Consider the following 12,565-nt stretch of genomic DNA (forward strand, 5'->3'; position numbering starts at 1 on the left):
GGCCACGTTGTCCGGGTGCCCGACCACCGTCTCCCAAAGCAGTTGCTCTACTCCGAACTCAAGAATGGAAAATGGAATGTTGGAGGACAGGAAAAGAGATTGAAAGATGGGCTCAAAGCCAACCTTAAAAACTCTGGCATAGACACTGAGAATTGGGAAGCCATGGCCCTTGAGCGCTCCAGCTGGAGGTCAGCTGTGACCAGCAGTGCTGCAGAATTTGAGGAGGCACGAATGGAGGGCGAAAGGGAGAAGCGTGCCAAGAAGAAGGCGCATCAAGCCAACCCCAACCGAGACCGCCTTCCACCTGGAAACCAATGCCCTCACTGCGGAAGAAGATGCAGAGCAAGAAGAGGGCTCCACAATCACATACGGACCCACAAGAATATTGGAAGACAATCATCCTCGGAAAGCGAGGGATCGCCTAACTAACTGAACCAGCATATTCGTGTGATGTTTCGCCTGCGTGCAATCATACAGCCTGGAAACCTCACAACACCCCAGTGATCCTTTCACTGCTAGTCTTTGGCAGGATGCCAGACTCACCCCTGCTGACCTAGCCATCCGGTGTCCCAGTAACCCCCCCTCCCACCACCCCAATACCCCCCCCCCCCCTCCGGTCACTCACTCTGGCTGTGAAAGTTGAGGACGGCGACGGTGAGGTGGACTTGTCCTGGATGGGCACTTGGCGCGGAGCTGATGGAGTAGTAGCGTGGCTGGAGCAGGGGCAGCTGGGTCAAGGCCAGTGAGGCTGGCAAGGGCACCGAGGGGAACTCCTCCAGCACCTCCACCAGCGTTGGGCAGCGGAACCACTTCCACTCCTCGTAGAGAAGGGCGTCCTGGGGGTGAGCAGGGCAACAACACGGTGTTGTGGGACTACCAAAGATGCCCCAGAAGTAGACCCCAGTAGACCTGCCTTGGCCATCTCTGCTTTAATCCTTGACCAGGATTTGCTTCTCACCCCTGCCCTCGAGGAGACACACACACCCCAATTCCACCCAGCACAGCCCCACTGTGGGGGTCTCACTCCCTCCATCCCACCTTGCTGAGGCGCTGGAGTGCCTCCTTCTCCCGAGGGTCCTCTGCCAGCGTGGCCAGGAGCTGGAGCAGCTGTGGACTAGGTGGAGTGGTGATGTCCAAGAAGGAGGAGAGGGCCTGGCGCAGGGTGCAAGGGGGTAGGCGGGGGTCCGGCACCCACAAGCGCTTCACACCTGCGGGGTGGGGCAGGAGGGACAAGAAACAGCCTTAGGAAAACAGAGAGGAGTCCTGGTCTCATCTCTCCCTGCTGCCTCTTTCTGACCACACTCAACAGGGTTGGGATGCAGGAGAGGAGGCAAACTGCCCAGAAGTGGTGGCAGTGGAAATAGTGCCAGTGGAAGTAGCAGTGGCAGTGGGAGGGCTCTCGTTTTCCACCCCTCTCTCTTGTCTTCATCTTCCTCCTCTCAGAGTCCCATCCAACCCCATTCAATCACTATGAAGACCCCAATTCTTCTGTCAATGGCTCTTGTGGACACTTCAGTGTGGTTGCAGTAGGACACACCCACCCCCATTAGACCTCCCACTGACCCTCCTGTGGCTGCAGCCCCTTACAGATGGACAATGTGTAGGGATTGAGGAAGAGAGGGAAATAAAGAAGAATGGAAAATTGCAAGACAGCAAAAGGTTTAGACAGTAAGGAAGCCCTAAAACAGGGGTCAGGAACCTTCAGCCCTCCAGGTGTGGTGGACTTCAACTCCCACAATTCCTTGAGGCTCGGCATTCGCCCCAAAGGCTTACCTTGGCCTCAAGGAATTGTGGGAGTTGAAGTCCACCACACCTGGAGGGCCGAAGGTTCCCCATGCCTGCCCTAAAAGGTCCTGGGGGAGAGAGAGAAAGTCAAAACAACAAAGGAGAGAATGTTAAAAAAGAGCTTGATGACGTGCAAGGATGGGAGGCTGAAAGAGAGTAAGAGAGAGTCTTGGAGGGGAAAATATCAGCCGGAAATGGGACGAGAGAAGGGGAATGCAAGCTGCTGTCAAAGTAGGCACAAAGGATAGTGATAAGAGAGAACATAGGAAGAGAAAAATTCACTGAACTTTGTGTTATGCTCAAAAGTTCTGACTATAAAACTGAACTGCGCATCAGTTGAAGGTGGCACTTTCCTTTTGCTCACCCCGCAAGGTGTCTTGATCAATTAAACCTGTTGAACAATCTCTTTCGCTTTCAGAATTTGGTTGGGATTAGAAAAATAAACCTCTGAAGGTTTTTGGGCTAATTAAGAAGAGAGAACCACATGAGCCCCAACAAAGGAAGAAATGCCCATTATTGGGGGAGGAGAGTACCACCAGGACAAGAATACGTGTTCTGAGTTGTTCCTCAAAAACAGCCTTTAAACAATATTGAAAGTAAAAGAAAAATGCTTTACTTTAGTAAACACAAAGGATAAGCAAATGTAATTGAAAAGTGCAAAAGAAAGCAAGGAAGTCTTAATCCAGACACAAATTCAAGTCTCTTACAAGACAATGGGCAATGAACTAAGTCCTTAGTAGCAGACACAAAGCAGATTCTGTTGGAGTGAAAACAGCAGGATCAGGGTTGTTGTTACCAGCGAATGCTGACTAATTCTGCCTCTATTTTTGAAGGCTTTCATGGCCGGAATCACTGGGTTGTAGGTTTTTTCGGTTTATATGGCCATGTTCTAGAGGCATTCTGTCCTGACATTTCACCTGCATCTATGGCAAGCATCCTCAAAGGTAGTGAGGGCACCTCTAGAACATGGCCATATAGCCCGAAAAAACCTACAACAACCCAATCCTGCCTCCGATTTATAGCCCTGAATTCCCCACGCAGGAGAAGATAGGGCGTCTCCCAGTGAGCTCAGCGTTTTTAGCAGCTATTCTGGCTGAATGGCGTCTGTGCTCTATCTATTTTTGTCTCTCTAGAAATGTGGGCCCTTTCAAACCCTCATTTTCTGATTCTTCTTCCAATTCCTGAGCACTTCCCTGCTCCCCTTCCTTTTCCAAAGATGAGGAATCCCCAACAGTACCCCATCTGTCTTGGCCCTTGGTGGGTAGAACACACTGCATGAACACAAGTCCTATGGGATATAGTTCTTTTGGCTTGGCACCACCATTGCTGGTACCACCTCACGCACCTTCAACTCCAGCCTCCAAGGTCTCCACGGTAACAGTCTCTCCTGGGGGTGGGGGGTCCTCGATGCGCTCCAGCAGCTCCTGCACCAGCTCAGGGCTGTTGGCTGGGAAGATGCCCAGGTGGTCTCCCGGCTGGTAGCGTAGCTCAGGGTGGTCTCCCGTCTGCAGCTGCACCAGGATGGTGGACCGGCTGTGGAGCGGAGAGGAAAGGCTCTCAGGGCTGCAGAGGGGTGGTAGCGTGGCCACACACACACGTGCACCAACCCTCATGCCCCTGTTTGATGGGGAAATCCTAGAAGCAGGAAATCTCCTGCCTATTTCCTGCCTAGAAGCAGGAAATCTCCCCAAAAGAGAGGGCTAACCCTAACCCCTTTCCTGGCCTCCAACATTCTGTTTTCCGTTCTTAAGTTTGGAATAGAGCAACTGCTTTGGGAGACGGTGGTCGGGCATCCGGACAACGTGGCTGTTCCAGCGGAGTTGATGGCGGAGGACCATCGCTTCAGTGCTGGTGGTCTTTGCTTCTTCCAGCACGCTGACGTTTGTCCGCTTGTCTTCCAAAGACATTTGCAGGATTTTTCGAAGGCAGCACTGATGGAATCGTTCGAAGAGTTGCATGGGACGCCTGTAGACAGTCCACGTCTCGCAGGCATATAGCAGGGTTGGGAGGACAATAGCTCTATAGACAAGCCCCTTGGTCTCCCTACGGATGTCCCAGTGCTCAAACACTCTCTGCTTCATTCGGAAAAATGCTGCACTTGCAGAGCTCAGGCGGTGTTGCATTTCAGTGTAAAATGTTGACATCTGTACACAGTCCACGTTTTGCAGGCATATAGCAGGGTTGGGAGGACAATAGCTTTATAAACAAGCCCCTTGGTATCCCTACGGATGTCCTGGTCCTCAAACACTCTCTGCTTCATTCGGAAAATGCTGCACTCGCAGAGCTCGGGTGTTGTTGTATTTCAGTGTAAAATGTCGACATCTGTAGACCGTCCACATCTCACAGGCGTATAGCAGGGTTGGGAGGACAATAGCTTTATAGACAAGCCCCTTGGTCTCCCTACGGATGTCCTAGTCCTCAAACACTCTCTGCTTCATTCGGGAAAATGCTGCACTTGCAGAGCTCAGGCAGTGTTGAATTTCAGTGTCAGTGTTGACTTTGGTGGAGAGGTGGCTGCCAAGGGAGCGGAAATGGTCCACATTTTCTAATGTTACACCATTAAGCTGTATTTCTGGCATTGCAGAGGGAGAATAAGCCACTAGAATAAGCCGGGCAGCAATCGAGGGCCAAAAATTGATGCTGTTCGAGGGCACACCACCCAGATTTTGGAAGAAAAGAGAAGCACCTCACCCTCCCCTTCTGGCCATGGCATTGGCACTGGAAGGGAAGTACTTGCTGGCCTGGTTAGAAGGAGTGGATCCTGCTGGCTTTTCCCCAGGTGGCCATAAGCACCGGCAGCATCCCTCTGCATCCCCTTTATTATTGATTGATTGATTGATTTCAAACATTTGTACCCCACCCGGGGGGGGGGGGGGGGGACGACTCAGGGCGGCTCACATCCGGCACAATCCGATGCCATTACATATAAATAATACATACAATAATTACATATAAATGATACAGTAAAATTAAATTTAAAATTGGTTTAAAATAAAAAGTACATTCAGTTCTTGTGGTTTTTTTTCGGGCTATATGGCCATGTTCTAGAGGCATTCTCTCCTGACGTTTCGCCTGCATCTATGGCAAGCTTCCTCAGAGGTAGTGAGGTCTGCTGGAGCTGGGAAAAAAGGGGTTTATATATCTGTGGATATACCCCTTTTTTCCCAGCTCCAGCAGACCTCACCTCTGAGGATGCTTGCCATAGATGCAGGCGAAACGTCAGGAGAGAATGCCTCTAGAACATGGCCATATAGCCCGAAAAAAAACCACAAGAACTGAGTGATTCCAGCCATGAAAGCCTTCAACAATACAAAAAGTATATTAATCAAAAGTACAATAATACTGGCTGTCTAGGCTTCTGTAGGAATGAATTCGGTGAGCACAACACAATCGGAAGCCTATTCGTAGTCCATTATCATCATTGCCATTGTCAGTTATCGGCCTGCTACCCAAAGGCCTGGTCCCATAACCACGTTTTCAATTTCCTCCTGAAAGTGAGGAGGGATGTTGTGGACCTGATTTGCACAGACGGAGGGCCACCACCGAGAAGGTCCTGTCCCTCGTCCCCACCAAGTGTGTCTGTGACGTAGGAGTAATCGAGAGCAAGGCCTCCTCAGAAGATCTTAAACTTCAAGGTGGGACGTAGAGGGAGATACGTTTGTACAGGTAAGCTGGACAGGTAATCTTTGCCAAAGGTCCTCTATGCATGGACACCGGCTGTGTCCTTTTGCAAAGGAGAGATTCCAGGCCAGAGAGACTGGGGAACACCCCCACCCACCCTTTCCCCATCTCACTGCTTTTTTGTATTTGAGAAATCCAATTTGGGTTGTCTCGGTTTACACTGAAACTGTCAACAGCTCCTTTGGAGAGAGAGAAAATGAAGGAAGCGGAGGGCGAGAAGCTGCCAAAACAGCAACGCGGGCCACCCACTCCTCTGCAGAAAAAGAACAGGATGGCCCTGCAAAGGCACTCTGTGCGGATGGAAGAGCTGGTCCTTCTGGACTGGAATCCAGGAGAGGCCAGTGGACCCATGCCATCTGCACCCCACTTCCAGACTAGGGGGTCTAGTGTCTAGATCTAGGGAAGTCATGCTCCCCACGCTCTACTCTGCCTTGGTTAGACCACACTGGAATATTGTGTCAATGCTGGGCACCACAATGCAAGAGAGATATTGACAAGCTGGAATGTATTAGGAAGAACTTCCTGACTGTGAGAGCCATTCAGCAGTGGAACTCTCTGCCCCGGAGGGAGTGTGGTGGAGGCTCCTTCTTTGGAAGCTTTTAAGCAGAGGCTGGATGGCCATCTGTCGGGGGTGCTTTGAATGCAATTTTCCTGCTTCTTGGCAGAATGGGGTTGGACTGGATGATGGCCCAGGATGTCTCTTCCAACTCTTGGATTCTAGGATTCTATGATTCTATGATCCGTGTCTGGAGAACAAGCCCTATGAGGAGCGGCTTAAGGAGCTGGGCATGTTTAGCCTGAAGAAGAGAAGGCTGAGAGGAGATATGATAGCATTTATAAATATGTGAGAGGAAGCCACAGGGAGGAGGAGGGAGCAAGCTTGTTTTCTGCTTCCTTGGAGACTAGGACGCAAGGGAACAATGGCTTCAAACTACAAGAGAGGAGATTCCATCTGAACATTAGGAAGAACTTCCTGACTGGGAGAGCCGTTCAGCAGTGGAACTCTCTGCCCCAGAGTGTGGTGGAGGCTCCTTCTTTGGAGGCTTTGAAACAGAGGCTGGATGGCCATCTGTCAGGGATGCTTTGAATGCAATGTTCCTGCTTCTTGGCAGAATGGGGTTGGACTGGATGATGGCCCAAGAGGTCTCTTCCAACTCCAGGATTCTATGATTCTAGGGGAGGGGGCTCTGTTTGGCGGCTCCACCGTGAACAAGTAGGCCTCTAAGGCAGGTAGGGGGGCTAAAAGGGGTAGTGGTGCTTCTATGGGGATCGTGGTGCAGCTGTCTGAGTGTCAGCTGCATTAAGACCACTTATGACCACAAGGTCATGAGTTCAAAGCCAGCCCCAGTCGAAGTGAGCTTCCAACCATTTGTGTAGCTTGTTGTCGACCTTTGCAACCCGAAAGACAGTTGCATCTGTCAAGAAGGAAAATTAGGTACCATCTATGTGTGGGGAGGCTAATTTAACTAATTTACGAGGCCATAAAAAAGACTCCAGCAGAAGCATGCGGGGAATGCGGAAGTATTTCATCAATGTTGCAGATGGACGATGAAAGCGACAGCTCCCCTGGTGGCCAGACAAGTTAAATAGCCTCTGACCGTCTGTCTATATGTGTTGTGTGTCTTTGGCATTGAATGTTTGCCACGCATATGTACATTGTAATCCAGGTGTTTTGGACTTCAACTCCCACCATTCCCAACAGCCGACTGGTCTGACCAAGGCTTGATCATTGTAGTCTCCCTCCTCTGGACATATTCCAGCTTCTCAACATCTCTCTTCTCTAGAGCCAATGATGGGGAAGCAGTGGGGCGGCTGACCCTGCTGACCCTTTGGGGTGGACACACTCCTGCTCAGGGGTTGGGAGGGCAAAGGTGGGCGTGAAGGACCTCCTTGCCCTCAGTGCTCTCACCTGGACTCTGGGCTCTGGAGGTTCTTGACCGAGAGGACGTGGCAGGGGACCACCTTGCGCTTGTGCACGTGGGTCAGACCTGAAGGAAGGAAGGAAGGACAAACACAGCTGCAGGTTGGGTCCGAAGGTGGGCAGCGGTCACTCTCTGCTCCTCCTTTGGAAGAGGCCAGAGACACACAGGGCAACACTCTCAGGGTGACCATCAACAGGCTAGGGAAGTAGAAAAGGGTCTGATGGACGTCGTTCCTCCTCTGGAGGTTTCTCTGGTGGTCATCTGCCCCGAGGAGGACTTTGGTTGTGTGTTGTAGAAAAGGTAAAGATAAAGGTTTCCTCCAGACATTAAGTCCAGTCATGTCTGACTCTGGGACTCTGGTGCTCATCTCTATTTCTAAGCTGGAGAGCCGGTGTTGTCCACAGACACCTCCAAGGTCATGGTGGCCATTGGCATGACTGCATGGAGCACCGTTACCTTCCCACGGAAATGGTACCTATTGATCTACTCACATTTGCATGTTTTTGAACTGGTAGAATCTGGGGCTAACAACAGGAGCTTATCCCACTCCCTGTTGGACTAGTGGTCATCTCAATTTCTAAGCCAGAGAGCCAGCGTTGTCCACAGACACCACCAAGGTCATGGTGGCCACTGGCATGACTGCACGGAGCACCATTACCTTCCCACAGAAGCAGTATCTATTACACTACTTACACTTGCACGTTTTCGAACTGCTAGGTTGGCAGGAGCTGGGGCTAACAGTGGGAGCTCACCCCACTCTCCAGATTTGAACCACCAACCTTTTGATCAGCAAGTTCTGAAGCTCAATGGTTTAACCTACTCTGCCACCAAGGTTGTGTACTGCTAGGTTGGCAGGAGCTGGGGCTAACAGTGGGAGCTCACCCTGCTCTCCAGATTTGAACCGCCAACCTTTCGATCAGCAAGTTCCGAAGCTCAGCGGTTTAACCTGCTCTGTCACCAGGGTTGTGTACTGCTAGGTTGGCAGGAGCTGGGGCTAACAGTGGGAGCGCACCCCGCTCTCCATATTTGAACCACCAACCTTTCGATCAGCAAGTTCTACAGCTCAGCGGTTTAACCTGCTCTGTCACCAGGGTTGTGTACTGCTAGGTTGGCAGGAGCTGGGGCTAACAATGGGAGCTCACCCTGCTCCCCAGATCTGAACCACCAACCTTTCGATCAGCAAGTTCTGCAGCTCAGCGTGTTAACCTGCTCTGCCACCAAGGTTGTGTACTGCTAGTTTGACAGGAGCTGGGGCTAACAGTGGGAGCTCACCCCACTTGCCAGATTTGAACCACCAACCTTTCGATCAGCAAGTTTTGCAGCTCAGCAATTTAACCCGCTGCGCCACCAGGGTTGTGTACTGCTAGGTTGGCAGGAGCTGGGGCTAACAATGAGAGCTCACCCCACTCTCCAGATTTGAACCACCAACCTTTCGATCAGCAAGTTCTGCAGCTCAACGGTTTAATCCGCTGCGCCACCAAGGTTGTGTACTGCTAGGTTGGCAGGAGCTGGGGCTAACAGCGGGAGCTCACCCCACTCTCCAGATTTGAACCGCCAACGTTTTGATCAGCAAGCTTAGCAGTTTAACCTGCTGCGCCACCAGGGTTGTGTGTTGCTGCATGGCCAAATGGGGTTGTGCTGGATGGCAGGAGCTGGGGCTAACAGCGGGAGCTCACCCCACTCTCTTGATATGAACCACCAACTTTTTGATCGGCAATTTCTGCAGCTCAGAGGTTTAACCTACTCTGCCACCAGGGTTGTGTGTTGCTGCATGGCCAAATAGGGTTGTGCTGGATGACCCTTGGGGTCTCCTTGAACTTTAGGATTCTTTGGCCCTAGATGACCCCACGGCCCTCCGTGAAGCGCTGACCCTCCTCTCCCTTGCAGACCTAGCCAGGTCAGGGGTTGACCCCGCAGCCACAGGGTTGTCCACCAGAATGGGTGGGAGGGAGCCACTGCGTGGACCGAAGGCATGCTTCGTTGTGCCCGGACGCCCTCGGCCGCGTCCCTACCTGCCAGCAGGTCCAGGGGGCTGTGGTGGGCGGAGAGGCGGTGCTTGTGGCGCTTCCAGCTGCAGCGCGTGCTGAAGACCTCGGTGGCCGCCGCCTCGGGCAGAGACTCCACGCAGAAGGTGTCACAGGCCGCCTGGAAAAGGAAGGACAGAGGAACAAAGGGTCAGAATGAGGGCCAGGCAGTGGGGCATCCTCCTCACGGTCAAAGGGGCAAGTGCTGGACTCTTTTGCAGACGACACCAAATTGGGAGGGAGAGCCAAGACTCCAGAGGACAGGAGCAGGATTCAAAACGATCTTGACAGATGAGAGAGATGATGGGCCAAAACTAACACAATGAAGTTCAACAGGGACAAATGCAAGAGACTCCACTTTGGCAGAAAAAATGAAATGCAAAGATACAGAATGGGGGACAATGCCTGGCTCGAGAGCAGTACGTGTGAAAAAGATCTTGGAGTCCTCGTGGACAGGAAGGTAAACATGAGCCAGGAATGTGATGTGGCAGCAAAAGAAGCCAATGGGATTTTGGCCTGCATCAATAGGAGCATAGTGTCTAGATCTAAGGAAGTAATGCTACCCCTCTATTCCGCTTTGGTTAGACCACATCTGGAATATTGTGTGCAATTCTGGGCACCACAATTCAAGAGAGATATTGACAAGCTGGAATGTGTCCAGAGGAGGGCGACTAAAATGATCAAGGGTCTGGAGAACAAGCCCTATGAGGAGCGGCTTAGGGAACTGGGCATGTTTAGCCTGAAGAAGAGAAGGCTGAGAGGAGATATGATGAGGGCCATGCATAAATACGTGATAGGAAGCCATAGGGAGGAGGAGGGAGCAAGCTTGTTTTCTGCTTCCTTGGAGACTAGGACGCAATGGAACAATGGCTTCAAACTAGAAGAGAGGAGATTCCATCTGAATATGAGGAAGAACTTCCTGACTGTGAGAGCCGTTCAGCAGTGGAACTCTCTGCCCCGGAGTGTGGTGGAGGCTCCTTCTTTGGAAGCTTTTAAGCAGAGGCTGGATGGCCATTTGTCAGGGGTGATTTGAATGCGATGTTCCTGCTTCTTGGCAGAATGGGGTTGGACTGGATGGCCCATGAGGTCTCTTCCAACTCTTTGATTCTATGATTCTTGGAGGCCAAAGGGTCAGGCAGGGAGGTCAGTGGCCCAAAGGGCAGCCTCCCATCTGGGGCAGCAAAGCATCCCAAGGGAGGCCCGCATGCCCTTCTCCATCTGTCCACCAGATGGTCAGTAGAACCATTCCCACCTAGCTCCAGCAGACAAGAGTCCTTTGTCCCACCCTGGTCATTCCACAGATATATAAAGCATCCCAAGGGAGGCCCGCATGCCCTTCCCCATCTGTCCACCAGATGTCGCCAGGGGCCTGCTCTGTGGACACAGCTGCTCCTCCAGATGTTTAGACCTCAATTCCCAGAGTTCCTGGCACTTGAGCATTATTTATTTAGGTTGTTGTAGGTTCTTTTTGGGCTATATGGCCATGGTCTAGAGGCATTCTCTCCTGATGTTTCGCCTGCATCCATGGCAAGCACCCTCAGAGGTAGTGAGGTCTGTTGGAACTAGGAAAATGGGTTTATAGATCTGTGGAATGACCAGGGTGGGACAAAGGACTCTTGTCTGCTGGAGCTAGGTGGGAATGGTTCAACTGACCTTGATTAGCATTTGATGGCCTTTGATGGCATCATTGATAAGCACAGTGATGGACAATCTTTTGAGCTTGGTGTGTCAAAATTGGCCAAAAACCTGAGCATAACTTGGGTGGGGTGTCAACTTTGAGAGAGAAAAACCACATAATTTTGCAATATTTATAATTTAAGTAAGAAGAATGTATATTCCATCCTGAGTTATGGAGTGAACAATGCTCAAACGTGCAGATGTTAAATTTGTAGCGCCTTTTACACATTTAAGGATGGAATTAGATTGGCTCTTATAAGGTGTACTTCTCTGTATGCAGCCGCATGTGTCAACGTGTCATCAAAAATAGCCATGCGTGTCAGTGCTGACACACGTGTCATAGGTTCACCATCACGGGTCTAGAGGCATTCTCTCCTGACGTTTCGCCTGCATCTATGGCAAGCATCCTCAGAGGTAGTGAGGTCTGTTGGAACTAGGAAAAAGGGTTTACGTATCTGTGGAATAATGTCCAGGGTGGGACAAAGGACTCTTGTCTGTTGGAGGAAGATGTGAATGGGTTGTTGTAGGGGGTTTTTTGGGTTGTATGGCCATGGTCTAGAGGCATTCTCTCCTGACGTTTCGCCTGCATCTATGGCAAGCATCCTGAGAGGTAGCGAGGTCTGTTGGAAGTAGGAAAAAGGGTTTATGTATCTGTGGAATGACCAGGGTGAGACAAAGGACTCTTGTCTGCTGGAGCTAGATGTGAATGGGTTGTTGTAGTTTTTTTCGGGCTGTATGGCCATGGTCTAGAGGCATTCTCTCCTGACGTTTCGCCTGCATCTATGGCAAGCATCCTCAGAGGTAGCAAGGTCTGTTGGAACTAGGAAAAAGGGTTTATATATCTGTGGAATGACCAGGGTGAGACAAAGAACTCTTGTCTGCTGGAGCTAGGTGTGAATGTTTCAACTGACCACTTTGATTAGCATATAATGGCCTGGGAATGCCTAGAGCAAACTTTTGTTGAGAGGTGATTAGATGTCCTTGTTTGTTTCCTCTCTGTTGTTGTGCTGTTGTAATTTTAGAGTTTTTAAATACTGGTAGCCAGGACATCGGAACGGAGTGCCAGGGATGGGGCCTTCCTGGGTGCATACTGTTGAGAGACATGGCGCAGCCCCTTGCCAGCTTGGATCAAGACCGCCTGAGACCCCATCCCCATGTCCCACCAGAGCCCTGGATGGGAGGAAGGAAGGCAGCCGGAGCCAATGCCTTCAAGAGAGGAAGGGCTTCCGCTGCTGGACTGTGGGCGTCCTAAAAGGAAAGTGGGCCCAATGCCATGAGTTACCTGGAGCTTGTGGGGCTGAAAGGGGAAGACATGGGGAGGAGGGGCTCCTATTAGCCAGGGGAACAAATAAGTGTGGAGGCTTCCCATTCCCTGCTGCAGCCATGAACACCCGCTCAGGGTGGGAAGTGTTCGCATTTGTAGATGAGTCAAGCATATTGGTGACTAATTCTCAAGTCAGGATGACTAGACAAGTC

At 51.1% G+C, this 12,565-nt stretch overlaps 1 protein-coding gene across 1 annotated transcript in view; it reads right to left on the minus strand.

Moving 5' to 3' along the window:
- The window catches only part of NOS3 (nitric oxide synthase 3), a 54,636-nt gene that overhangs the window by 3,941 nt on the left and 38,130 nt on the right, over positions 1 to 12,565 (minus strand). The window contains exons 17-21 of the mRNA XM_067470459.1: positions 9,401 to 9,533; positions 7,376 to 7,454; positions 3,131 to 3,318; positions 1,039 to 1,208; positions 626 to 836 (exon numbers count right to left, since the gene is read on the minus strand). Coding sequence (XP_067326560.1) covers positions 626 to 836; positions 1,039 to 1,208; positions 3,131 to 3,318; positions 7,376 to 7,454; positions 9,401 to 9,533 — 781 coding nt within the window. The remainder of the gene's footprint in view (positions 1 to 625; positions 837 to 1,038; positions 1,209 to 3,130; positions 3,319 to 7,375; positions 7,455 to 9,400; positions 9,534 to 12,565) is intronic.

The sequence above is a fragment of the Anolis sagrei genome, chromosome 6 (assembly GCF_037176765.1).
Source record: "Anolis sagrei isolate rAnoSag1 chromosome 6, rAnoSag1.mat, whole genome shotgun sequence".
Lineage (NCBI taxonomy): Eukaryota > Metazoa > Chordata > Lepidosauria > Squamata > Dactyloidae > Anolis > Anolis sagrei.